Source organism: Thamnophis sirtalis, unplaced genomic scaffold (genome assembly GCF_051295495.1).
Source record: "Thamnophis sirtalis isolate CommonGarterSnake01/CBP01778 unplaced genomic scaffold, rThaSir2_p1.2 scaffold_2, whole genome shotgun sequence".
Lineage (NCBI taxonomy): Eukaryota > Metazoa > Chordata > Lepidosauria > Squamata > Natricidae > Thamnophis > Thamnophis sirtalis.
In genome coordinates, this window is record NW_028261382.1 from 59,268,781 (window position 1) to 59,296,748 (window position 27,968).

A 27,968-nucleotide genomic window follows, 5' to 3' on the forward strand; every position below is an offset into this window, starting at 1 on the left:
CAAATATCTTGGAGTTAATATTTTAACTTCAAATGGGAAATTATACAAGCATAATTATGAACCACTCTGACATAGTATACAAATGGAGATGAAAAGGTGGGAGAAACTGCATTTATCTTTGCTGGGAAGGATAGCGGCAGTGAAAATGAATATTTTACCAAAATTTTTATTTTTGTTTCAAATGTTACCAATACTCAAAAGAGATGTGAACCTTTTAGAATGGCAGAAGGGTATCAACAAATTTGTATGGGCAGGAAAGAAGCCGAGGGTAAAGATGAAAATAATGCAAGATGTACGTGAAAGAGGAGGATTGAAATTACCAAATTTAAAATTATATTATGATGCAGTGGCTTTATCTGCAATTAGTGATTGGATCCATTTAACCAATGACAGAATATTGAATATTGAGGGACATGATTTGGTATATGGTTGGCATGCTTACTTGTTATTTAACAAAAAACTGGATAAGAATTTCAAAAATCATATTTTAAGAAATGCCTTATTGCGGGTTTGGAAAAAATATCAACATAAACTAAATGACAAATTGCCCATGTGGGCAATTCCTAGACATGCAATTGAAAATATGAATATAGAACAAAAACCACGATAGAACCACTTATAGACAACTTCTTATTACAGAAAGAGGGGTGTTGCAATTAAAATCCTTAGAGGTACTTAAAAAAGAGAAGGTAGTTCAAACGTGGTTTCAGTATGGCCAACTATAGGCCAGGTGGAAAATAGACCAAAAAATAGGTTTTGTAATAGCTGAGGATAACTTGTTTAAACAAATAAGAGATCAAAGTTTAATGCACATAAAGAGGATATATAATGTATTAGTACAGATGGACTCAGAAACCGAAATGGTTAAAGATTGTATGATAAAATGGGCTCAGAATATTAAAGAACCTATAATGCTGGACACATGGGAAAAAATATGGGTAAGAAATGTAAAATTTACACAAGCACAAAATTTGAGAGAAAATTTTTATAAGATGTTTTATAGATGGCACTTAGATCCCAAAAAGCTTGCTTCTATGTATTCAAATGTTCAGCCTAAATGTTGGAGATGTGGTTCTTTTGATGCTACGTATTTTCATATATGGTGGACATGTCGTAATGTTAAGGCATTTTGGATAAAAATTTGGTGGATTCTGCAAAATATCTTCAAAAAAAGGATAAAATTCACTCCCAAACTGTTTTTACTAGGTATATGTACTGACTTTGTAGCAGTAGAGATTAATTTGGTTCTGTACTTAATAACGGCAGCAAGACTCTTGGTGGCGCAATACTGGAAGAAGAAAGACCTGCCTACAATTCAAGAATGGACTTTGAAGGTTACAAACTTAGCCGAAATGGCAAAAATTTCAGCATATCTTAAAGAACATTCAAATGAGAGGTATAAACGAGACTGGAAAAAATGGATTGATTATATACAAAGCAAATACGGGACTAGGAAATTCCAGATAGCTTATGCTTAAAATTAGTAATAACTTAAATTGTTAAAAATTTGGGTAACAGTAAGAAGCTGAGTTCAATGTAGAGATATTTAGACTGTGATTGTCAAAAAGTTATACCATGTATGGGCTCTGGGAAGTCGGGGGGAGGGAAGGGAGGCGGGGATCTAGGGGGAGGGGGGAGGGGGAAAATATAATATGTGTTAAATTTTAAAGCATGATTGCACTTGTATACTGTGGTTTTTTAAATGTTAGTGTCAAAACAGAACAAACTGAATATATTGGAAAGTAATAGAAGTATACCGAAGGGAGGAGCTGAATGAAAGAAGAAGGAGAGTAGAGAGGGTGAGAGAGAGGAGGAGGAGAAGGAAGGGAGGGAATGGATTAAGAGAGGGAGTGATAGGGTTAGGGTTAGATAGAGGGGGAGGGGAAGTAGGTGTAGAGGGGTATGAGAGAAGGAAGAATGAAAGTTGGAGGGGGATGAAAGAGGGTGTATGGTGGGCTAAGGCGGTATATTGGGTTTGTATTGTAGGGGGCATTTTCTATAAAAGTGAGGGCTGTGTTTATTACCCAATGTTATATGCCTCGGTTGCACAGTAAACATGTGATTGTATAGGGAAAAAAAATTGTTTCCAGAGAGTAAGAGATTGAGAGGAACACCATCAGCCAAATGGGTTTCTGTGGCTGAACCTGAACACATAGAATAGAATAGAATAACAGAGTTCGAAGGGATCTTGAAGGTCTTCTAGTCAAACCCCATGCTTATGCAGGAAACTCTACACCACATCAGACAAATGGATATCCAACTAATTCTTAAAAATGTTCAATGTTGGAGCATTCATAAGTTGTAGCATTCCCCCTGTTGCTTGTCACCTTCTTGCCACTTTCTCCCAGCAATGAATCAATTCTTCCCTTGACTTTTTTTCTTGTTCTTAATAACAAGAAGAAGATCTCTTCACGAATGAAGGTGAATCTATGTGTCAAAGGATAATGTTGCAGGATCCAATCTGGGCCAGGACTAGACAGAGCTGACTTAATACATGGGCTGGATGGCCTCTTGCCCTGTGTATGTTAACCCTTCAGTGTACCTTGTATCCTATAAATACAGCAACTGTGTGGCTTACTGAGCATTATTGTGTTATTCAAGCTCCGTGTATTGTTCAAACATTCATCATGTTGATTAGTTGTTGCCGCACAGCATATATTGAATGTTTCAACACCAATTTTTTTGGAAGTGCCAATACAATAAATACATGTTTAATTTTCTTGACCATTTGCATTTTTATTCCTGTGTGTACTAGTCATAGGGGCCCCAACCCACTGATTTTCCCAGGGTCCATAATGCTGTTAAGACAGCCCTGGGATCAGAGCTTTTGTCTTCCAAGCTTTCAAACTCATGCTGGAGCCCATCCTCAGGGAAATTCTCCTTCTAGGAATCTCCTCATTCCTAATCTATGACCTTAACCTCTACCCATGGTTAACCATGTGGGATGTGGTTGCAGAGGCAGGCTTCCCTGAATTCATAAAAAATACCTCCTTCCCCTTTTGAAAACCATATTAGAAAAGACAAAGAAAGCTGTCTCTGCAGAACTTTGACCATGTGGTGGAGCTCTCTCTACATTGTTAAAATATTCTAAGAGGAGAGACAATTTCATATTAAAACTGATTCCCTGAACTTGACACTGGTTGACAGGATTGTGGACGTATCAAGGGAAATGTGCTTAATTTTTGCAACAGGGTTCTCAGTTTTCAATGTGCATTTGCAAAAATCCTAAATTCTGAGGGATTGTGGACTTTCTCTTCCACCAATTTCTTTGCTGAAGAGATGATTAACGAACACAACTAATACACCATAATCTTCTACTAAATATGACGAAAAGAAATCTTCCATCAAAAGGGAGAAATGTAGCCAATGAAGTGTGAAGACTAACCTTGGGAAAGGAAAAACCAACAGTAGATTGACATGTTGCACGAAGAAACATTTTTGTATAGATTTCTGAGCCAATTTTTATTTGGGGTGCTCATATTTACACCTGAGTCTCTCGGGAGTAGGGCGCCATACAAACTTAATAAATACAAATACAAATACAATAAATACCTCCGTCCCAAGCGTGAGATTCTGTATTTCTGCAGAAATAATCAGCTGGAATCAACCTTCTCATCCCAAGTATGACACACAAATAATTCCTGGGGATTTATTTTCCTAGACAGTTAAATATTTAATGGATAAAACTGGTCCTTTAGAAATGTTATTGTCTGGATTAGGCAAATCAGTTATTCAAGTAACAAGATTGGCAGACAGTCTTTTCTATGGTATCAGCAGATATTCAGAAGGTCCATCATCTATGAGGACAGAAAGAGGTCCATGGGGACCTTAGACCAAAGCAGCTACTGTAACATGACCTCTCAAGTATTTCTAGTATCCAAGTGAGATGAATGAAACGAGAGGTGAAAAAGAAGCAGGAAACCATCTCTTGCCTTCCAGTGCAATTCTTCTTATCCAAACCCAGCTAATGAGATGCAAGCTGAATTTGCATAAAGGGGGAGGACTCAGATTCTTGGGGGTTTAAAGGAACTATAGCAGTCTCCTAATCTGAGGTTCCTGAAAATATCAGCTGTTCATCATGGCCTGGTCTCTGCTCTTGGCCGTCTTCTTCTTATGGTGCCCAGGTAATTTAGGAAGAATTCTCTCCTCTGGAATCCTGTGATGGCTTGGAAACCATCAGGCTCAAACTGTAATGATGGTTTGATCCTGATATCAAAGCCACCCCCTTCCATGCCTTCCAACCCATTGGAATTCAGAGATGCCTGGATTTCAATCAGAGCAGCTCTTCCAAAGAGCAGTTCTTCCAAAGATAGTCCAAGAGTGGATCTATAGGTTCTCCACCTTCATTCTCTTTTTTATTTTCAGGAGCCAACTCACAGTATACCTTGACTCAACCTGCGGCACAATCATTTCCCCTGCGACAACCAGCAAAGATCTCCTGTACCATGAGCCAAGACAGCCAAGTGGGCAGCTATGGCATACATTGGTACCAACAGAAGGCTGGAGAGAGCCCCAAATACCTTCTCTATAATAGCAACAGCAATGGACGGTTCACGGGGTCCAAAGACACCTCTGCCAATGTAGCCTATTTAACCATTGCAAACCTCCAGGCTGAGGATGAGGCTGATTACTATTGTGGTGGTGAATACGGCAGTGGCAGCAACTGGTGGTATCACAGTGATACACCCACATGCAGAAGTGAGACAAAAACCTCCGCTTGTACTTACTTGCAAACACTTCCTTCCTCCCCTTAGTCAACCATCAGTCTGGCCTGGGAAATTCTGACACAGGTAATACTCAAAGTGCAGACTCAGTACTTCTCTCTGCCTTGCTAAGTATAAGGACCTTGTCCTGCTTCATCTTGGAACAAACAGGAATAAATTCTCAATCTTCATAACGGTTTCAATAAAGAGTATTGCCCACAGTAAAGTCTTAGCATTGTTTTCCCCCTTTTGATTCAAATATGGAAATTGATATTTCTCATGGGAAGGAAACTAAAAGGAGGCTGATCTGGGAGGACTTTTCTTCCAAGGGCTTAGAATGGAAGGGAATGAGATCATGGGATGGGATGGAATGGCATAGAATAGAATAGAGAATAGAATAGGTCTCTCCGGCCACCATCAGCAGATGGATTAGAGCGGCCATCTCTCAGGCCTACAGGGCACGGGGACTCCAGGTCCCAGAGGGCATCACAGCGCACTCCACCAGAAGTGCGGCCACCTCAGCAGCTTGGTCCACCCAGGCACCCATAGAGGAGATCTGCCGATCTGCTACCTGGGCTTCTCCTTCACCCTTTATTAAGCATTACAGGCTAGACACCTACGCCTCAGCGGAGGCTGCCTTCGGGAGGAGGGTATTGCAGGGAGTCCTGGATTCTCCGGGGGGCTCAGGCCCATCTAATTCCTCCCAGGACATCTAGCTTTGGTATGTCCCATTGGTTACTCCTCCCACACCTTCTCTTCGGAAACTGGCAGTTGGACTTACCTGACCTGCATGTTTAGAAGAAAGGTGTGGGAGGAGTCACTTCCCCCCCGTGCAGGGCGCCCAGCGCCAAGAGGCCCTGAGTGAGTCCAGGGTCAGCTATAGCAGTTAGGAAGGATATGTGTTGGCTGTTCTTGTTTGTCCTTCCTTTCAGGTGTTCTGCTACGATCCATCGGTTAATCTGGAGAAGTCAGAGGAGGACCTTAGGTTTGGCCTCAAAAGATTACCTCAGTCTCCTAGGCAAGAGGGCTGGGTTAATACCATTGGTTACTCCTCACACATCTTTCTTCTAAACATGCAATTCAGGTAAGTCCAACTGCCATTCTGACACAAATAATATTTAAGAACAGACTCAGTTCTTCTCTCAGATATATTTATTGCTAAGCATAAATATCTTATCCTACATGACTTTTGAGAAAAATGAAAAATGGCAAGGGATAAATTTGCAATCTTCATCATGGTTGCAATTAAAAAAACGTTGTATCGATTACATTTTTACTCTTCTCCCCCTTGATTGAAATTTGAAAATATATCACATGTTTCTCCTAGAAAGGAAAAGAAAAGGAGGCTGGTCTGGAATTCTTAATGGGAATGCAATTCAACTACCAAAAGGACTCCAGTTTCGGAAGCAAATCTGAGATAGAATTGAGTTTGAAGCAAGAATCACAATTTAAAGTATGGATTTGTAGCAAACCCCAATATTAGATGTGTTCCTTTCTTTTTGCTGTTCTTGTTTTGTTGCCTTTATAATCCATATTTCAATTATATGTTTGATTTCCAAGAGAAACCATTGGGATTTTATTTTGGACCATTCAAAAGCAGAAGTAAAGGTAAATTTACCTGAGAGAGATTGTGGGGACCGAGGTCACCCAGGGGGTTTCTGTGGCTGAACCTGAACTCATCTCTTTATCCCTAATCTATGACCTTAACCACTATTTGGCACTTTCCTATTCAACATCTGTGGGGTGATTGGACATGCGGCTTCCCTGACTTTTCAAAAGAGCCAAATCCTTCTTCCCCCTTTAAAAACCCCATTTGAAAAGACGAGAGAGTCTCTCTCAACAGACATTTGGCCATGTGGAGGAGCTCTTGCTACATTTTTCAAATATTTTCTGAGAAGAGAAAATATAATATTGAAATTGAATATTTAAATCGAAACCGAGTTCAATTTGGACAATGATTTTTACCAGAAATCCTAATTTCTCAGGGATTCTAGTATTTAGATGAGACACTTTCTTACGTTCTCTTTCATTCACCTCTTTCCCTGAATAATTCATTGGCTGTCTTAACACAAAACATTTCACTAAACTCTGTTCAGAACCTAATGGCTGCATGCAAACAACATGCTAAGGAAAAGCACCCAAACTTCAATGGTACTTAGGAATGAGCAAATACAGTTGGATGTATGCAAATTGTCTGGCAAAACTTTGCAGGATTTCTCCTTTGACTGGGGAGGGAAACAGCTGAATATGCATCAGTTGTGAACAAACCCGACCCCAAAATTCAATTCTTTATATCCAAAAACTGCTAACCAGATGGAAACTGAATTTGCATAAAGGGAAGGGACTCATATTCTTGGGGGTTAAAAGGGACTATAGCAGTCTCCTAATCTGAATTTCCCAAAAGCATCAGCTCTTCATCATGGCCTGGTCTCTGCTCTTGGCCTTCGTCTTCTTATGGTGCCCAGGTAATTTAAGAAGAATTCTCACCTCTGGATTCATCTGATTTGGTTTGGAAAGTATCAGCTTCAAGGTGGAACTGTGGTTTGAGCCTGATATGAAAGCCACCCTTTCCATGCCTTCCAATGAATTGAAATTCAGTGATGTTTGGATTTCAATCAGAGCAGCTCTTCCAAAGATACTCCAAGAGTGGATCTATAGAATGTCCACCTTCATTCTCTTCCTTTTTTATTTTCAGGAGCCAACTCACAGTTTACCTTGACTCAACCTGCGGCACAATCGTTTCCCCCAGGACAACCAGCAAAGATCTCATGTACCATGAGCCGAGATAGCCAAGTGGGCAGCTACAACATATATTGGTACCAACAGAAGGCTGGAGAGAGCCCCAAATACCTTCTCTATGATACTGGCACAAACGGCCGATTCACGGGGTCCAAGGACACCTCTGCTAATGCAGCCTATTTAACCATTTCAAACCTCCAGGCTGAGGATGAGGCTGATTACTATTGTGGTGGTTATTACTATGTTGGCAGCAACTATTGGTATCCACGGTGATACACTCACATGCAGAAGTGAGACAAAAACCTCCCCTTGTGCTTACTTGCAAAGACTTCCTTCCTCCCCTTAGTCAACCATCAGCCTTGGCTGGGAAATTCTGAGACAGTTAATACTTAAAGTGAAGACTCAGTTCTTGTCTCTGCTTTGCTAAGTATAAGGAGCTTGTGCTGATTCATCTTGGAATAAAGAGGAATAAATTCTCAATCTTCATAAAGTTTGCAATAAAGAGTATTTCCCACAGTAACGTCTTAGCATTGTTTTTCCCCCTTTTGATTCAAATTTGGAAATTGATATTTCTCATGGGAAGGAAACTAAAAGGAGGCTGATCTGGGAGGCCTTTTCCTCCAAGGGCTTAGAATGGAAGGGAATGGAATGAGATCATGGGATGAGATTGGATGAGATGGAATGGAATAGAAATAGAATAGGAGAGGACAGGGGAGGAGAGGAGAGAAGAGGAGAGGAGGGGAGAGGAGAGGAGAGGAGAGGAGAGGAGAGGAGAGGAGAGGAGAGGAGAGGAGAGGAGAGGAGAAAATAGGAATAGGAATAGAAGAGAACTTAGACTTGTATACCGCTTCATACTGCTTTGCAGCTCTTTCTAAGCTGTTTGCAGAGTCAGACTCTTCACCCCAACAATCTGGGTCCTCATTTTACTGACCTCGGAAGGATGGAAGGCTGAGTCTACCTGGAGCTCATCAGGATTTAACTCCCCGCTGTGGGCAGAGTCAGCTGCAATAACCACTCCACCGACATGGCTCTTCTACTACTACACCACCTATTTCAAAGCAAATGCTTTGCATCTGAGGGGTCCCAAGATTTTGCGACGTATAAAAGGGAAGGCACAAAAGTTGGAGCAGATAAACTTTTATTTGCCCTCAGAAGGAAAATACACCAGAATTCTCATGTTCTGGGCTTCCTTCCTTCTCTCGATGCTGGTCAACTCCTCAGGTGCTGTAAAAGGGGAGAGGTCGTTGGTTAGATGTTTCATCAAGTGAAAATGTTCTTTTGCACAAGACATTATTTATTTATTTATTTGCACAGGATCCTTTTCCCAGTATGTCCTGACCCAGCCGGCATCCATGGGGAAGAGAAAATTTAATATGGAAACTGAATATTTAAACCAAAACAAGTGCTTTAGATGAGTGTGGACAGAACAGCCCAGGCGATTGGCTGAATTTCCCCAACGTGGATTTCTGTTTGGAAAACGATTTTACCAGAAATCTTAATTTCTCGGGGATTCTGGAGTTTAGATGTGACACTTCCTTATATGCTGTTTCATTCGGCTCTTTCCCTGAATAATTCATTGGCTGTCTTAACACAAAACATTTCACTATTTCTCATAGGTAGGAAAATAAAAGGAAGTTGATCTGGTGTTGACTTCTTTATGGGAATACAATTCAACGACCAAAAGGACTCCACTTTAAGAAAGCAAATCTGATGTAGAGTTGAGTTTGTACCAAGAATCACGTTCGGACTGTAATTTAAAATATGAGTTTGTAGCAAACCCCAAATCTCTGTAGGTTTTTTTGTTGTTGTTTTTTTGCCTTTATAATCCATATTTCAATTATATGTTTGATTTCCAAGAGAAAACCAGTGGGATTTTATTTTCGACCATTCAAAAGCAGAAGTAAAGGTAAATTTACCTGAGAGAGATTATGAGGACCGAGGTCACCCAGGGGGTTTCTGTGGCTGAACCTGAACTGATCTCTTTATCCTTAATCTATGACCTTAACCATGATTTGGCACTTTCCTATTCAACATCTGTGGTGTGATTGGACATGCGGCTTCCCTGACCTTTCAAAAGAGCCAACTCCTTCTTCCCCTTTTAAAAACCCCATTTGAAAAGACGAGAGAGTCTCTCTCAAAGAGATTTGGCCATGTGAAGGAGCTCTTGCTTCATTTTTCAAATATTTTCTGAGAAGAGAAAATAAAATATTGAAATTGAATATTTAAACCGAAACCGAGTTCAATTTGTACAATGATTTTTTACCAGAAATCCAAATTTCTCAGGGATTCTAGAATTTAGATGAGACACTTTCTTACGTTCTTTTTCACTCACCTCTTTCCCTGAATAATTCATTGGCCATCTTAACACAAAACATTTCCCTAAACTCTGTTCAGAACCTAATGGCTGCATGCATTCAACATGCTAAGGAAAGGCACCCAAGCTTCAATGGTACTTATGAATGAGCAAATACAGTTGGATGTATGCAAATTGTCTACGGCAAAACTTTGCAGGATTTCTCCTTTGACTGGGGAGGGCAACAGCTGAATATGCATCCATTGTGACAACTCTAAATTCAATTCTTTATATCCAAAACCTGCTGACAAGATGCAAGCTGGATTTGCATAAAGGGGGGAGGATTCAGATTCTTGGGGGTTTAAAGAGACTATAGCAGTCTCCCAATTTGAGTTTCCCAAAAAGCTCAGCTCTTCATCATGGCCTGGTCTCTGCTCTTGACCTTCATCTTCTTATGGTGCCCAGGTAATTTGGAAAGAATCCTCACCTCTGGATTTATCTTCGCCAGACATCATGGTCTAGAAACCATCAGGCTCAAGCTGTAATGCTGGCTTGATGCTGATATCAAAGCCACCCCCTTCCATGCCTTCCAACCGATTGAAATTCAGTCTGGATTTCAATCAGAGCAGCTCTTCCATTGATACTCCATGAGTAGATCTATAGGTTCTCCTCCTTCATTCTCTTCCTTTTTTTACTTTCAGGAGCCAACTCTCAGTATACTTTGACTCAACCTGAGACACAATCATTTTCCCCGGGACAACCAGCAAAGATCTCATGTACCATGAGCCAAGACAGCCAAGTGGGCAGCCATGGCATATCTTGGTACCAACAGAAGGCTGGAGAGAGCACCAAATATCTTCTCTATCAGACTGGCACGAACGGCCGGTTCACGGGGTCCAAGGACACCTCGGCCAATGCAGCCTATTTAACCATTACAAACCTCCAGGCTGAGGATGAGGCCGATTACTATTGTGCTGGTGCTTACGGCAGTGGCAGCACCTGGAGGTATCACAGTGATAAACTCACATGCAGAAGTGAGACAAAAACCTCCCCTTGTGCTTACTTGCAAACACTTCCTTCCTCCCCTTAGTCAGCCATCAGTATGGCCTGGGAAATACTTTGACAATTAATAGACTCAGGTCTTCTCACGGCCTTTCTAAGCATAATGACTTTGTTCTTTAGTGTTCTGACCTAGGCTTCCTTAACAAGCAAGAAGCAGAGTCTGGGTCCCTGCAAAACCCCTTTTATTTCCATGACTGTGAATTCCTTTCATTCCCAGTCAGCAAGGCTTGGCAAACAGCCTTCCAGGGGAATGTTTATCAACACGAACCTTATCTTGTTTGGAGATCTGCCAAATAACTAGCTGCCAAATGCAGGGCAAGGCAAAACTTGTCACAGAAACTCTTATAGTCACAAACAGAGGTTTCCACTGACTGAATGAACAAATTGTTTCCTGCAAAAGGCCACTCCCTATTTGCTCCTCTTTTGTTTCCTATGTTAGCAGCCAATCACTTCTAAGGTGTAGCTTCACTCCCTAGTCGACCCTGCTTTCTTAGTTGTTGTTATCTTCTGGCAGCTGGGCACATGCGTATATTGGGAACAGGCTCCAGCTGTTCCTCTGCCTCACTGCTGTCTAACTTCCTCTCTGCCTCTAATGTAGAACCCTCGTCCAAGCCTTCCCCGGACTCCCAGACTGATCCAGGTTCCTCCTCAACTTCCTCACTGTCTGACTCTGCTGCCAGCTCCGCTGGACACCAGTGGGCTACAACATTCACCTTTGAATCAAATGAAAAATGAAGAGAGTACATTCTCAATCTCCATCACAGTTGCAATAAAAAAAGCATTACATTCAATACAGTTTTCCTGTGGTTCCTCCCTCCCACTTAAAATTAAAATTTCAAAATATAACACATATTTCTCACAGGAAGGAAAATAAAAATGGCTGGTCTGGTATTGGCTTTTTAGGGGACTACAGTTCAACTACCAAAAGGACTCCAGTTTTGAAACCAAATCTGATGTGGAATCAAGTTGTTGGAATCAACGTCAAATCAGCCAGGAATTGACCCAATTATGTAAACCCAAGACACCCAGAGTTAAAACTGCTTCAGTTATGCACTGGATCCGGTAAACTTCCTTGTAAACTAACAAACATCAGGAAACATCTGCATAGAACAAGATAGGATTAGGAAGGTTTGAATCCCCCACTATGATTAATAAAGGGACAACCCAACAAATATAATCTTGTATCCAGTTTTCCCGAAAATAAGACCCTGTCTTCTAGCTCCATTCAGTTGCCCAGATTCCATCCCACAAGGAATTATGGGCTTGTTAAAAGAAAGAGAGGGGAGAGGAAGAGGAGGAAGAAGAAGATGAAGACGAAGACGAAGAAGAAGAAGAGGAGGAGGAGGAAGAGGAGAAGGAGAAGGAATAGTAGTAGAAGAAGAGGGAGAGAAAGAGGAGGAGGAGGGGGGCAGTTCTAGGATTGGAAAAAAAATCTTGATAGGCATAGAGTCTGAGAAAGGTTCTCTCCTCATCATATATGAGGACAGAAAGAGGTCCACAGAGAATGCTGGACCAAAACAGCTACTGCAACTTGGCCACCCTAAGTATCTCCAGGTCCCAAGAGAAAACAATGAAACCACTACTAGACCAATGCCTGAACAACCAGCCCCTACTATCTCTCGTTAGACATCTTGATGCGAGAAAATGAATAAGCATCGCCTTCATGTAGGTCCCCCTCTGTTGGAACACATGAACCAATTAGAAGTCAGGAAAGGAGGAGGAGGAGGAGCAAATCATGCAAATGTGTTCTGGGGGGAAAGAGACTTAATCTAAGAAGCCCCCAATAAAGGACACTTGCATTAAAGCAGAGGCTGAATTCCCAGCAGCCTCAGAACTTCTCAAAATGTTGGGAGCATCTCTCATTGTCCTTCTGGGGATCTGGTGCACAGGTGAGTGAAAGACCACCCAGTACAAGAACCTTCCCAAGTAATGACCCCAACAACACAAACTTAGACCATTATTCTTTCCCCAGGATCCAGTTCCCAGCCTTCAGTGATTCAGGAATCCTCCGTGTCACCTTCCCCAGGACAGACGGTCAAACTCTCTTGTTCCCTGAGCAGTGGACAAGTAACATCTTATTCCCAATTCTGGTATCAACAAAAAGAATTACTTTTTTATTACTTCAACAGTCCAAGCCATGGCTCTGGACATCTCAGCCGCTTCTCTAACTCCAAGGAAAGCAGCCAAAATAAATGGTATTTGACCATCAGCAGCGTCCAGCCAGAAGACGAGGCCGATTATCACTGTGCTGTGTGGTATCAGCCTAGTACTGCGTTCCACAGTGATAGAAGCCTATGAGGAACTGAGACAAAACCTCTGCTACAAGGATGATGATGATGATGATGATGATGATGATGAGGAGGAGGAGGAGGAGGAGGAGGAGGAGGAGGAGGAGGAGGAGGAGTTGCAGAGTCATAAGACTGTGAGAAAAACCATCAAGGAAGTTATGAACGATGTTTTAACAATCCTTAACTCAAAGTGTTCAAAGAGAAATCTCCAAGACTTGAAACTTCATTTGAACATCGTCCCAAAAGATATCCCATTTTTTGCCCCAAACCATTGGTTGCTGCCTACCTAGGAATGAGATGACATTGACCTTTAGTGAAATAGTCAAGTATTTAGTGCTTTGAGAAGATGATTCAATCATGAAAGAGAAAACTGGCTGATTTTCTCCTCTCTGTGATCACCAGGAGGAGCTCTTGCACTGACAGATGCTTTACAATCTTTTAAGAATTAACCCTGATTTAAGATAACTGGAACCGAGAAGGATGGCCACTCTTCTCCGTGAAGCCCAAGTTCTTAAACCAAAACATTGAAATTGTGAACACTATTTTCCCACCCTCCACCTGAGTCCAGGTGAGACGATACACCCATCTATAAACATGATTACAAATGGCTGTTCAAGGCCTTGCCAAGATAATTGCCAATTAGGTCTTTGGCAGTGTTTCAAGGAAGATAAAGGTGGGTGCTTATCAGCTTTATCCCGAAAGACTTTGGCAGCCTACTGTAGGACTCTTTACAAACTATTTGGGACTCATTACGGGCTTTGAAAGAACATAATGCACAACCTTTGGAATAAAAAGAGGATTCTTGGGACGAAGTGTCTGCTTTTTACTGTAAGATGATGGGAAAGAGATGTTGAAGGTCCTAGAGGAGAAAGGGAGATGAACGAAAGAAGAGATAACAAGAGAAACAGGAAACGGTGCCTTTCTTGCCATTCGTCTTATCCTGATGCAGTTGGTGAGTTGAAAGCTGAATTTGCATAAAGGGGTGGCACCATATTCCTGGCGGGTTTAAAGGCAACATGGCATTCTCCAATCTGAGTTTCCCAGAAAGCTCCCTTTGTCATCATGGCCCGGTCTATGCTCTTGGCCTTCGCCTTGCCATGGTTCACAGGTAATTTAGGAAGAAACCTCACCTCTAAACTTATCTTTTCTAACAGTCAAGTATCAAGCCAACCTGCAAAGAAGGTTTAATGCCGATCTGAGGTAAATGTTGGCTTTCAGATTGATCCACATCCACAGACTGATGCGTGGACAACTTTCTAATTCCTACTAGTCTCCCTATGAATTAGGGCAGTTCTTCAAAAGATAGTCCCATAGTTGTTATCTGCCATCTCTATTTCAGAACCTTCCTTTTCTCCTTTCAGGAGCCAACTCACAGTATACGTTGACTCAACCCGCTGAACAAATATCTCCCTTGGGACAAACAGCCAAGATCTCATGTACCATGAGCCGAGACAGCCAAGTAGACCATCGTAGCATACGTTGGTACCAACAGAAGGCTGGAGAGAGCCCCAAACACCTTCTCTATGATACTGGCACGAACGGCCGGTTCACGGGGTCCAAGGACACCTCGGCCAATGCAGCCTATTTAACCATTATGAACCTCCAGGCTGAGGATGAGGCTGATTACACTTGTGGTTTCGGTTACAGCACTTCCAGCAGCTGGATGTGTCCACAGTGACACAGTCCCTTGCAGAAGCGAGACAAAACCTTTGCCCTGAGCTGGTATGAGAAACGGTTGTTTCTTCTCTGAACTCACCACGCACGTGGCCTTGTCACCTGTTACGCACTGACAGTTCAAGAGGCAGCAGCGTTCCCCTCTCAGCCTTGGTGAGCCCAATATTCTGTTTTTGCTATTGCAGACTTAGAAGGGGCTTATTCATAGATGTATGGATAGCCATGAAGTTTTAATTGTACATTAAAATTAGAGTTTGGATGATGACAATAGAAAAAATAGGAAATAGATATATTTTACATTAGGAAAAATAGGAAATAGATATATTTTACATTAGGAAAAATAGGAAATAGATATATTTTACATTAGGAAAAATAGGAAATAGATATATTTTACATTAGAAAAAATAGGAAATCAATATATTTTACATTAGGAAAAATAGGAAATCAATATCGTTTACATTAGAAAAATAGGAAAGATATATTTTACATTAGAAAAATAGGAAATAGATATATTTTACATTAGGAAAAATAGGAAATAGATATATTTTACATTAGGAAAAATAGGAAATAGATATATTTTACATTAGGAAAAATAGGAAATAGATATATTTTACATTAGAAAAAATAGGAAATCAATATATTTTACATTAGGAAAAATAGGAAATCAATATCGTTTACATTAGAAAAATAGGAATGATATATTTTACATTAGAAAAATAGGAAATAGATATATTTTACATTAGGAAAAATAGGAAATAGATATATTTTACATTAGGAAAAATAGGAAATAGATATATTCTACATTAGGAAAAATAGGAAATAGATATATTTTACATTAGGAAAAATAGGAAATAGATAATTTTTTTTTACATACTTTGAATGATTGCAATTGGTACCAGAAGTGTACATTGAGATATTGAATAATGAAAGAAAGGATGGGTGGAAATTTAATATAAACAGATGTGAAGAGCGAAATAATGGACACATGAATAACAAGACAGTTGGAAGATGGGAAACAGAAATGTTATTATCACGTTGTCAGGCCTGCAATTATATTCCTTTTAGAATTTTGGCCTGCCACACTTTCTCTTATTTCATTATGCTGTTTCTTTAGTATAGTTGATGGGAGGGGGGAATAGACAGGAGTGAGATTGTGGAATGTATTGTTTTCATTCTTTACTAGAAGCCAAGGACATCCTTTGTCTCCGTACCAGTACGCCTGATAGGAAGAAGCTGGGTGTGGATGCCAGCGTGGAAGTAGAAGATTGGACCATGTGATGGATTGTGGGTGTGGGGACAAGATCATGGACTTTTAACTGGGTGGAATTCTGATGTCATTTCCAGTATTGAGATTAACACAGATGTGCCTAAGATGTCTGCTTTATTAAATTGGAATCAAAAGGATTGTTTTGCCTTGGACTCTGATTTATTTCTACATGATACTAGGAACGCTGACACACGTCTTTGAATATAATACTGATAGGAAGGGGGGAAGTTAAAATAGAGATAGAAATAAGAGAGGAAATATAATATATGAAGATATATGAAAGAGTAAGAAGAAGGCTTAGAACTGTAAAACAGTAGTAAAAGATATGGGTAAGTAATATGAAACCATGAAAATGAAATTTAATAATTATGAGTAATAATATTATATCTACTTGTATTGAAATGTATGATACTCGGGTATCATGCCATTCACGCATTGATATGTATAAACAATGTAATATTAAAAAAAACTTGACCCCCCAAAAAAGAGTTGGAAGGGAACTTGGAGGTCCCTTCTTGGATGAGAAGCGAAAAGTTTTCAAATAAAAACTCAAATTCCTGTGGCTTTTTGGGAAAAGCACCTTTGGGTTGGTGAGAAAGAGAATGTTAGCAGATCTTCTCCTCTGTGTGACCACCTGGTGGGGCTTCTCCACCACACCCCACCTTAGAGGAACTGAAACCAGAACATCTGACACAAAAACCAACGATGGAATTGAATTTCTTAATTTTAGTTCTACCAGCTGCAACCCTTTGCTTCACGGTTGAGGCAAAAACTTTCAAAGAACCTGAGATGTTTCACAGTCCTATGTGATGGCTAAGTCACGAATAAGCCTTCCCGGATGAGCACCAGCCTTGGTCATCCTGAGGTCTTCAGAATTAATGAAATAAAACTCATGAGAGCGTATACAGGAGGACCAGCCCTGTCCCCTGAAGCAGGAAGTCTAAAACCAGAATATTGACATTGAACCCTATTTATTTTAACACCCTCCACCCGAGATAATGAGCTGATCCACCCATCTGTACACATGATTGTCCATGGCTGAAAAAGCTAAGCAGGGTCAGAGCTGGTCAAAGCTTGAGTAAGACCCTACCAAGGACTTCTGAAGCAGAGCAACACTGGGTCTCTAAGATAGCTTCAACCAAGGAAACATAGATGCATCACCTGTCCCAAAGTCAGTGGACTTTCACTCCGATGGAAGATATGGCCCAATGAGAAGTCAGGAAAGATGGAGGAGGAGCTAGGCATGCAAATGGATTCTGAACCAAGCGGACTTGATCTTAGGAGCTCCCAATAAAGTCCACTTGTTTTAACCCAGGTTCTCAATCACTCGAAGCCCAAGAAGGTTTACAACATGTTGGGAGCATCTCTCATTGTCCTTCTGGGGATCTGCTGCACAGGTGAGTGAAAGACCACCCAGTACAAGAACCTTCCCAAGTAAGGACCCCAACAACACAAACTTAGACAATTATTCTTTTCCCAGGATCCAGTTCTCAGCCTACAGTGATTCAGGAATCCTCCATGTCACCTTCCCGAGGAGAGACGGTCAAACTCTCTTGTTCCCTGAGCAGTGGACAAGTAAAATCTTATGAGCAATCCTGGTACCAACAAAAAGAAGGAGGTCCTCCTAGATTCCTTTATTATTACTACAACAGTGCAACCGCAGGCTCTGGGGACCTCAGCCGCTTCTCTGCCTCCAAGGAAAGCAACCAAAATAAATGGTATTTGACCATCCGGGATGTCCAGCCAGGAGACGAGGCTGATTATTACTGTGCTGTGTGGTATGGTGCTAGTAGTGCGTTCCACAGTGTTACAAACTTAGGAGGAACTGAGACAAAAACCTCCAGGAGAAGAAAGAGCAACAGCGTTCAAGAGTCCTTTGAGTGATCTCAAATCTTCAAGCAACATCCCTTTTCTCTCCAGTTGAGACAGAAGATTCCTCTTCTTTATGAGTAGCAGAAAGAGGCTGTCCTTCATGTCATGGTTGAGTCAAATAATCCTTCCATGAACCCTACACATTACTTATGGAGAATTCCACAAGCTATGAGTTCTGATTGCCTTCTCTCCCTCAACACAAAATGAGGCCTGACAAAATGAGGTTCTCTCCAGCTAAGCTACCTAGGTAGCACAATGCTCCTCCAGACAGAAGTTGGACCCATAGAAGGATTATCGTCCCTTTTCTTTCAAGCTTTCTGGATCTCTCAGTGGGGATTGCTGCAGTGACTTATGATTCGCAAGAAGGCTCCAAGAAGAAGCTTAAAGGAAATTCTCAAAGATTCCTCCCTTAAAATATATTTAACACAAATGAAGAGTTATAAGAAAAAAAGGCAAGAGTTGAACCTTCATTTCTGGTCTAATTTCTTCTTCATGGTGGCCAGATTCCCAAAAGACATCCACTTTGTTCCCCAAATCATTGATTCCTCCCTAGATATCTACCTTTAATGGGATATTTAGTCCTTCAAGGAAAGATTCGTGTTTGGCTGATTTTCTCCACTCTTGGATCACCTGCAGGACATCTTCCACATTATTCCACAGTCTTTAACAAACCCGTTAAACATTTTCACAGTTCATTGTGACATAAGATTTCTGGAATCCAGAAGGATCACTACTGTTTGTTGAAGCCCAAGTTCTTAAACTAGAACATTGACATTATGAACTCTGTTTTCACACCTCCACCTGAGACCAATGATCTGATACATCCATCTATACACAGGCTTGTACATGGATGATCCTGAAAAAGCTAAGCGGGGTCAGAGCTGGTCAAAGCTTGAATGGGACATGACTACGGGCTCTTATTTGTGTAGCCCAGGATCACAGCATCGCTATGCTAACTTCAGGCAAGGAAATTCAGAAGCATCACCTTCTAAAAGTTCCCCTTTGATGGGCCAATGAAAAGTCAGGAGAGCAGGAGGAGGAGCTAGGCATGCAAATGATTCTGCAAGCAAGGAGGGTTGATTTAAGGAACCCCTGATAAAGTTCACTTGCATTGACACAGGGTCTCGATCTCCGGCAGCTCAAGGATTTCTCAACATGTTGGGAGCATCTCTCATTGTCCTTCTTGGGATCTGGTGCACAGGTGAGTGAAGGACCACCAGGTCAAGGATCTTTCCCAAAGAACATGAACTTAGCACTTTTCTCTTTCCCCAGCATCCAGTTCTCAGCCTACAGTGATTCAGGAATCCTCCATGTCACCTTCCCGAGGAGAGACGGTCAAAATCTCTTGTTCCCCAGGCAGTGGACAAGTAACATCTTATGAGCAATCATGGTATCAACAAAAAGAAGGAGGTCCTCCCAGACTCCTTTATGGTTACAACAACAGTGCAACTGCCACCTCTAGGGACCTCAGCCGCTTCTCTGCCTCCAAGGAAAGCAACCAAAATAAATGGTATTTGACCATCCGGGATGTCCAGCCAGGAGACGAGGCTGATTATTACTGTGGTGTGTGGTCTGGTGCTAGTAGTGCGTTCCACAGTGATACAAGCCTATGAGGAACTGAGACAAAAACCAAATCAAGAAGAAGAAGAGCCAAAGGTGATGGTAAATCTACTCCCTTGAAACAGCGCAGTGTGAGACTCATGGGTTTTGCTGTCCTTAGAGAATGGCTTGGTGTTTTCCTGTGGTTTCAGCTTCAAACGTTCAGTTTCCAAAAAGCTCAGCTTCAAAAGTTATGTGGTTTCACAGTAGTAGACACTTAGGAAAATCCCATGTATCTCTGGGGAGTTCATAATTTCACATTGCTGTGATCCTTTTGTTTTCTGTTCCTTTCATTGAAGAAAGAAAGAAAGAAAAAAGAAAGAAGGGAGGGAGGGAGGGAGGGAGGGAGGAAGGAAGGAAGGAAGGAAGGAAGGAAGGAAGGAAGGAAGGAAGGAAGGGAGGAAGGGAGGAAGGAAGGAAGGAACATTCTGTCCTGCAATGCCAGCTTTCAAATTATTTAATATTTTAATTTCAATATGTAGAGGAAGCTGTTTCATAGGTAGATAGGTTGATAGGTTGATAAATGATGGAAGATGAGAGTGAAACACAGAGACAGAGAGAGATGATGCTGATGATGATGGATGGATGGATGGATGGATGGATGGATGGATGGATGGATGGATGGATGGATGGATGGATGGGAACAAGAGAAAGACAGACAGAAATAAAGAGGATGGATGGATGGATGGATGGATGGATGATGGATGGATGGAAGGAAGGAAGGAAGGAGGGAAGGAAGGAGGGAAGGAAGGAAGGAAGGAAGGAAGGAAGGAAGGAAGGAAGGAAGGAAGGAAAATAGGTTGATGATAGTTAGGTAGGTACATATGTATGTAGATAGGTAGGTGGATGGATGGATGGATGGATGGATGGATGGATGGATGGATGGATGGATGGATGGATGGATTCCTTGAAGAATTTGGTCAGCCTACTCAATTTTCTGCAATTCAAAAATGAGAAAAATCAGACCTTTCTAATTACCAAATACTGTCCAGTTTATCAAAATCATTTTTTAGGACACACCTGCACAGGCTCCCAAGAAATCCATCCTTTGCCTACGAATATCTTTGTACGATACTATACAATTCGATAGTAATATCCTTTATTTGAGGGACGTGGTGGCTCAGTGGCTAAGATGCTGAGCTTGTCAATCAGAAAGATTTGGTGGGAAGGTAACAGTGTTCTGTACACCTTCAGCATTTGGTTATGCCAGCCATATGACCACGGAGACGTCTTCGGACAACGCTGGCTCTTCATCTTTGAAATGGAGGTGCACTGCCCCCTAGAGTCAGGAACGAATAGCACATATGTGCGAGGGAACCTTTACCTTTATCCTTTATTTTTTTTAAAAAAATTGTATTGATAAGGTGGGCAGATTGGCTATATATATTCACAAATGTTCGTTTCATTTCATGATTTCCACTTTGGACTATATATAGTCACAAATGTTTATTTGATGTGTTTTTTCCCTTAAAAAGATCTTTTCTGTTTGTCTTCTGCTAAGCCAAAGGTGTTTATTCCCCAGGGACTATTTTTAGTATCTGGGTAGCAGAAGACGTTTTCACTTTCGTTTTTCTTCCCAGGTGGCTTGGGAGCATTAGAAATAGCCTTCACGTCTGAGCTCCACTAGCAGCTGTGAGCCTTTTTTAAAAAAATATCCTTGCCATTTTTAATTCTCTGTTTTATTTGGGGGAAGACCAAAGATGAAAACTGTCCTTGGCATCTCTTTGGTTCTGCTGCCATCTTCAGGATCTCTCCAGCACAGGAAAAAATTTGAGATGAGTAATACTATTCAGAACCATCAGATGGAGATGTGAACCAAGCTTTCAAGAAACTGCAGAGAAGAAACTGGGTATGTCTAGTTTCATGAATAGAAGGATTAGGGGAGACATGATAGCAGTCTTCCGATATCCCAAGGGTTGTCACAAAGAAGAGGGAGTCAAGGTATTCTCCAAAGCACCTGAGTGTAAAACAAGAAGCAGTGGATGGAAACTAATCAAGGAGAGAAGCAACTTAGAATTCAGGAGAAATTTTCTGACAGTGAGAACAATTAATCAGTGGAACAGAAGTTGACTCCAGAATGCCCCAACCCTGGAAGTCTTTAAGAAGATGTTGGATAACCATTCGTCTGGAATGGTATAGGGTTTCCTGCCTAGGCAGGGGGTTGGACTAGAAGACCTCCAAGGTCCCTTCCAACTCTGCTATTGTATTGTATAAACTGTTTGCTGCTTCATATCCATAGGAGGACTAGAAGGAGAACGATTAGGGTGACATGACAGCAGTCTTCCAATATCTTGGGGGCTACTACGAAGAAGAAGGAGTCAGCCTATTCTTCAAAGCACCTGAAAGCAGAACAAAAAGCAATGAATGGAAACTAATCTGGGAGCTAAGCGTCAATGTTCGCTGTTAACAGCATTGCTAAAAATAAAAAAGCACTGCACACCAGAACACCTAGACATAAGGACAGTTTTTTCCCCCATTGCAATCACTCTGCTTAACAACTAATTTCCACAACACTGTCAAATAATTTGCTAAGACTGTATTACTATTATTCTTCCCTTCCTTACTAGTATTTATCTCTTTCCATTTATGACTATAACCATGTTCCTTGTATCTTTCAATTTCCATTGTTTTTATTTGTTTCCTAATACGATGTGATAGCCTATTAGTAAGCTATGACTATTACTAAGTGGTGTATCTTTTTATTCTTGAATAATGTATTTTATTCTCCTTATCTACACTGAGATTATACGCACAAAGGCAAATTCCTTCTGTGTCCAATCCAGTGGTGGGTTCCGGATCCCATTGTAATGGGGCCTGGTGTGCACCACATGAACGGGCACAGTGCGCGAGTGCGTCCATGCATACTTACCTCTTGCGATGCCTCCGGGAGGCTCCAGCTGCTCGCCGAAGCATTGCACAGGTGTTGTGTGCTCTGTGCGCGGAAGCGCCAAAGAGTTCAAATATCGGGTGGGTCAGCAGGCCCTCCAGAGCACCGTACCGGAACAGTACCCGGTGCTCCGGGTAGGCACCGGAACGCCCATACCAGGGCATACCGCCTGTAACTGGTCCAATCACACTTGGCCAATAAAGAATTCTATTCTATTCTATTCTTATTCATTCATTTCTATATTCTATTCTATTCTTATTCATTCTATACTATTCTATTCTATTCTATTCTACTCTACTCTACTCTACTCTACTCTACTCTTCTCTTCTATGTTCCAACCCCACATCAGTTGACTAATTCCAAATCCCAAATGAGATGCAGTCATCTTCATTGTCTGATCCATGGACTAGTCTCTATGCTTGTTGTGATGCTTCAGTCCCTCCTAACACAACAAAGCATTCCATAATTGTTCTTCAGTGATCAAGACATCAAAAATATATGTCGCACCAGAGAGAGAGAAGCAGCCAGAATGACAAGCAGCCAACCAAATTAGGGGGAGAAGCATTCAACCTCAATATCTCAGGAGCCATTCAAGTAGCATCTCATTAACATGAAGGAGGAGTTTTACTTCTCCACCAAAAAAAGCAAGATGGATATAAAAGACAAGGACGCACAATATCCTCTCCATGGTGGATCTATTTACTGTTCTTCTGGGTCACCAAACTTCATCAATATGTCCTGGGCTCTTTTCCTTAGTCTCTTGGTAGTGTGGGGCGAAGGTGAGATCATGTTACATGGAATTTCTCCCCAAGGACCACAACTCATGATCGGAAAGCGTGTGAAACTTTTCTCTTGTTTTCTTCTAGGAGCAACTTCGCAAAGTCTGGTGTCTCAACCTCCGTCAGCCTCAGTGTCCCCAGGAAACACGGTGAAACTCGCCTGCACCTTGGGCAGTAGCATCAGTATTGGAAGCTACAGGATATACTGGTACCAGCAGAAGCCTCCGAGCTCTCCACGTTTTCTCTTGCACTTCAACACAGATTCTGACAAGGGACAAGGTTCTGGAGTTCCTTCTAGATTCTCTGGTTCCAAAGAAACCTCCACCAATAGTGGTTATTTAACCATTTCTGGAGTTCTGGCTGAAGACGAGGCTGATTATTACTGTGCTATCTGGTACAGCAGCACGTTTCACAGTGATATCTTCTGATGGAGAAGTGAGACAAAAACTCTCCTTCCCTTTGAAAATAACTACCGTATTTTTCAGAGTATAAGACGCACCAAGATTTTGAAGAGGCAATTCTTTTTTAAAAAATATTAGCGCTCTGCGGACCTCCCCAAAATGGCCCGTTTTTTACGAAAATGGGTTTGTTTTTTCCAGAAAAGGGCATGCATAGCCTTTAGGAGGCTTCTACAGTGCCCCAGGGGTTGGGGGGAGGGCAGAAATGAGCAAAAAAACCATTTTGACTTCTAAGGCGTTTTATGATCACTCGAGCAGAGTTAAGCGAGGATTAAAAGCCTAAAAAATCCTGAGGTAGGTGAGGCACGCAGTTCTTCTGCCTCATAGTAGAGGGCGTTCGTTCTTCCTGTGACTCGACGCTACCCTGAGCAGTGGACAAGTAACAAATTATGACCAATCATGGTATCAACAGAAAGAAGGAGGTCCTCCCACATTCCTTTATTATTACTTCTTCAGTGCAAGTGCCGGCTCTGGTGATCTCAGCCGCTTCTCTGCCTCCAAGGAAAGCAACCAAAATAAATGGTATTTGACCATCAGGGATGTCCAGCCAGGAGACGAGGCTGTTTATTACTGTGCTGTGTGGTCTGGTGCTAGTAGTGCGTTCCACAGTGATACAAGCCTATGAGGAACTGAGACAAAAACCTCTACAACAAGGAGGAGGAGGAGCCGCAGAGTCCGAAGGCTGTGATGAAAACCCTAAAGGAAGTTCTAAAATATGTTTTAACAGTCATTAACAAGTTATCCTAATCTGCTTTGTTCATCACAATTCTACAATGAGATTTGGATTGCACAAGACATGTTGGTTCGTTCTTTAAAAAGGATAAAAACAAAAGTGATTCTAATCTGTTTTGCTCATCACAACTCTACAATGAAATTCATTCCAATCTGTGGATTCTCAAACAATCATATATATCTTCTGTCTGTCCCTCACTCTCTCTTACTCTCTCTCTGTCTTTCTCTCACTTTCTCTCTGACTCTGTCCCTCTGTCTGTCTCTCTATGTGTATCTGTCTCTCTATATCTGTCTCTCTTTGTGTGTGTGTCTCTCGCTCACTCTCTCGCTGGCACTCTCTCACTCTCTCTGACACACACACTCACATCTGCCCATGCAAACAGACACACACTCCAATGTGGTGAAGATAAAGCAATGCTTTAGTCAAATCTGATGGCATCTAAACAAAACTGATTCTCTAAGTCTCTATGTAAGAGGAGCAAACGTTTCTTGTGATTCAAAGCCTGGATGTGACTTGGAAACAACTCCTTAGCCCTTGAAAACAAGGATTTCCCAACATCACTGTTAGAAGCAGGAAGGGCAACAGCATTTTATCCCACCGTCCCTGTGACCAATAGATGAAATAACAGAAAGGCTGAATCTAGCTGACCCTGAATAAATTGAGGAGAGGGAGAACTGCTTGCCACTCTCTTCTTCCAGGATGGTTTTTTTTTTAGATGCCAAGGAAGAGTTGAGGGTAGTGACTGGCCCAAACCACCCACCTTGCCTCCATGCCAGGTGTAGAAAACAGGATCCAAGCTAATCCTCTCCTAGGGCAATAACAAATCAAAATCCTCTATTAACTTTCAGGAGACACCTTCATGCAAGAAAATAAGTAAGCATCGCCTGTACAAAGGGCCCCCTCGATTGGGACACATGAACCAATGAGAGGTCAGGAAAGGAGGAGGAGGAGCAAACCATGCAAATAAGCCCTGGGGGAAAAACAGGGTTGATGTAAGAAGCCCCCCAATAAAAGGTACTTGCGTTAACACAGGATCTCAATCACCAGAAGCCCAAGAAGGTCTGCAACATGTTGGGAGCGTCTCTCATTGTCCTTCTGGGGATCTGGTGCACAGGTGAGTGAAAGACCACCCAGTACAAGAACCTTCCCAAGTAAGGACCCCAAGAACACCAAACTTAGACCATTATTCTTTTCCCAGGATGCAGTTCCAATCCTACAGTGATTCAGGAATCCTCCATGTCACCTTCCCCAGGACAGACAGTCAAACTCTCTTGTTCCCTGAGCAGTGGACAAGTAACAAATTATTACCAATCATGGTATCGACAGAAAGAAGGAGGTCCTCCCACATTACTTTATCGTTACTACAGAAGTGCAAGTGCCGGCTCTGGTGATCTCAGCCGCTTCTCTGCCTCCAAGGAAAGCAGCCAAAATAAATGGTATTTGACCATCAGGGATGTCCAGCCAGGAGACGAGGCTGATTATTACTGTGCTGTGTGGTATAGTGCTAGTAATGTGTTCCACAGTGATACAAGCCTATGAGGAACTGAGACAAAAACCTCCAAATCAAGAAGAAGAAGAGCCAAAGGTGATGGTAAATCTACTCCCTTGAAACAACGCAGTGTAAGACTCGTGGGTTTTGCTGTCCTTAGAGAATGGCTTGGTGTTTTCCTGTGGTTTGAGCTTCAAACGTTCAGCTTCAAAAAAGCTCAGCTTCAAAAGTTATGTGGTTTCACAGTAGTAGACACTTAGGAAAATCCCATGTATCTCTGGGGAGTTCATAATTTCACACTGCTGTGATCCTGTTGTTTTCTGTTCCTTTCATTGAAGAATAGAAAGAAAGAAAGAAGGAAAGAAAGGGAGGGAGGGAGGGAGGAAGGAGGGAGGGAGGGAAGGAAGGAAGGAAGGAAGGAAGGAAGGAAGGAAGGAAGGAAGGAAGGAAGGAAGGAAGGAAGGAAGGAAGGAAGGAAGGAAGGTCTGTCCTGCAATGCCAGCTTTCAAATTATTTAATATTTTAATTTCAATATGCAGAGGAAGCTGTTTCGTAGGTAGATAGGTTGACAGGTTGATAAATGATGGAAGATGAGAGTGAAACACAGAGATAGAGAGAGATGATGATGATGATGATGATGGTGATGATGGTGATGATGGTGATGATGATGATGATGATGATGATGATGATGATGATGATGATGATGGATGGATGGATGGATGGATGGATGGATGGATGGATGGATGGATGGATGGATGGATGGATTCCTTGAAGAATTTGGTCAGCCTACGCAATTTTCTGCAATTCAAAAATGAGAAAAATCAGACCTTTTTTATTACCGAATACTGTCCAGTTTATCAAAATCATTTTATGGCAGACACCTGCACAGGCTCCCAAGAAATCCATCCTTTGCCTACGAATATCTTTGTACGATATTATACAATTCGATAGTAATATCCTTTATTTGAGGGACGTGGTGGCTCAGTGGCTAAGATGCTGAGCTTGTCAATCAGAAAGATTTGGTGGGAAGGTAACAGCATTCTGTACACCTTCAGCATTTGGTTATGCCAGCCATATGACCACGGAGACGTCTTCGGACAACGCTGGCTCATCAACTTTGAAATGGAGATGTGCACTGCCCCCTAGAGTCGGGAACGACTAGCACATATGTGTGAGGGGAACCTTTACCTTTATCCTTTATTTTTTTTAAAAAATGTATTGATAAGGTGGGCAGATTAGCTATATATTCACAAATGTTCATTTCATGATTTCCACTTTGGACTATATATAGTCACAAATGTTTATTTGATGGGTTTTTTCCTTTAAAAAGATCTTTTCTGTTTGTCTTCTGCTAAGCCAAAGGTGTTTATTCCCCAGGGACTATTTTTAGTATCTGGGTAGCAGAAGACTTTTTCACTTCCGTTTTTCTTCCCAAGTGGCTTGGGAGCATTAGAAATAGCCTTCACATCTGAGCTCCATTAGCAGCTGTGAGCCTTTATTAAAAAAAAAAAAATCCTTGCCATATGTAATCCTCTGTTTTATTTCCCGGAAGACCAAAGATGAAAACTGTCCTTGGCATCTCTTTGGTTCTGCTGCCATCTTCAGGATTTTTCCAGCATAGGAAAAAATTGGAGATGAGCATCTAATACTATTCAGAACCATCAGATGGAGATGTGAACCAAGCTTTCAAGAAACTGCATTCAGTTTTGGTGGATGTCAAAAAGATGTTGAGACTCTAGAAAGAGTGCAGAGAAGAGCAACAAAGATGATTAGGGGACTGGAGACTAAAACATATGAAGATCAATTGCATTACCTAGGTATGTCTAGTTTAATGAAAAGAAGGACTAGGGGAAACATGATAGCAGTGTTCGAATATCTCAGGGGCTGCCACAAAGAAGAGGGAGTCAAGCTATTCTCCAAAGCACCTGAGGGCAGGACAAGAAGCAATGGGTGGAAACTAATCAAGGAGAGAAGCAACTTAGAACTGAGGAGAAATTTCCTGACAGTGAGAACAATTAATCAGTGGAACAAAAGTTGACTCCAGAAGTTGTGAATGCCCCAACCCTGGAAGTCTTTAAGAAGATGTTGGATAGCCATTTGTCTGGAATGGTATAGGGTTTCCTGC

The 27,968-nt window shown here is 41.6% G+C and overlaps 1 protein-coding gene, 1 pseudogene and 1 gene segment (V, D, J or C); all 3 read left to right on the plus strand.

Annotated features, from left to right (window-relative positions):
• The window catches only part of LOC106552091 (immunoglobulin lambda-1 light chain-like), a 140,351-nt gene that overhangs the window by 29,199 nt on the left and 83,184 nt on the right, over positions 1–27,968 (plus strand). The gene's annotated exons all lie outside the window — the stretch shown is intronic.
• On the plus strand, positions 7,410–10,512 carry LOC148048869 (immunoglobulin lambda variable 5-37 pseudogene; annotated as a pseudogene).
• LOC148048870 (immunoglobulin lambda variable 5-39-like) lies at positions 23,058–23,591 on the plus strand. The segment is given in 2 exon segments: positions 23,058–23,163; positions 23,251–23,591. Coding segments are annotated over 2 exon segments (387 nt in total).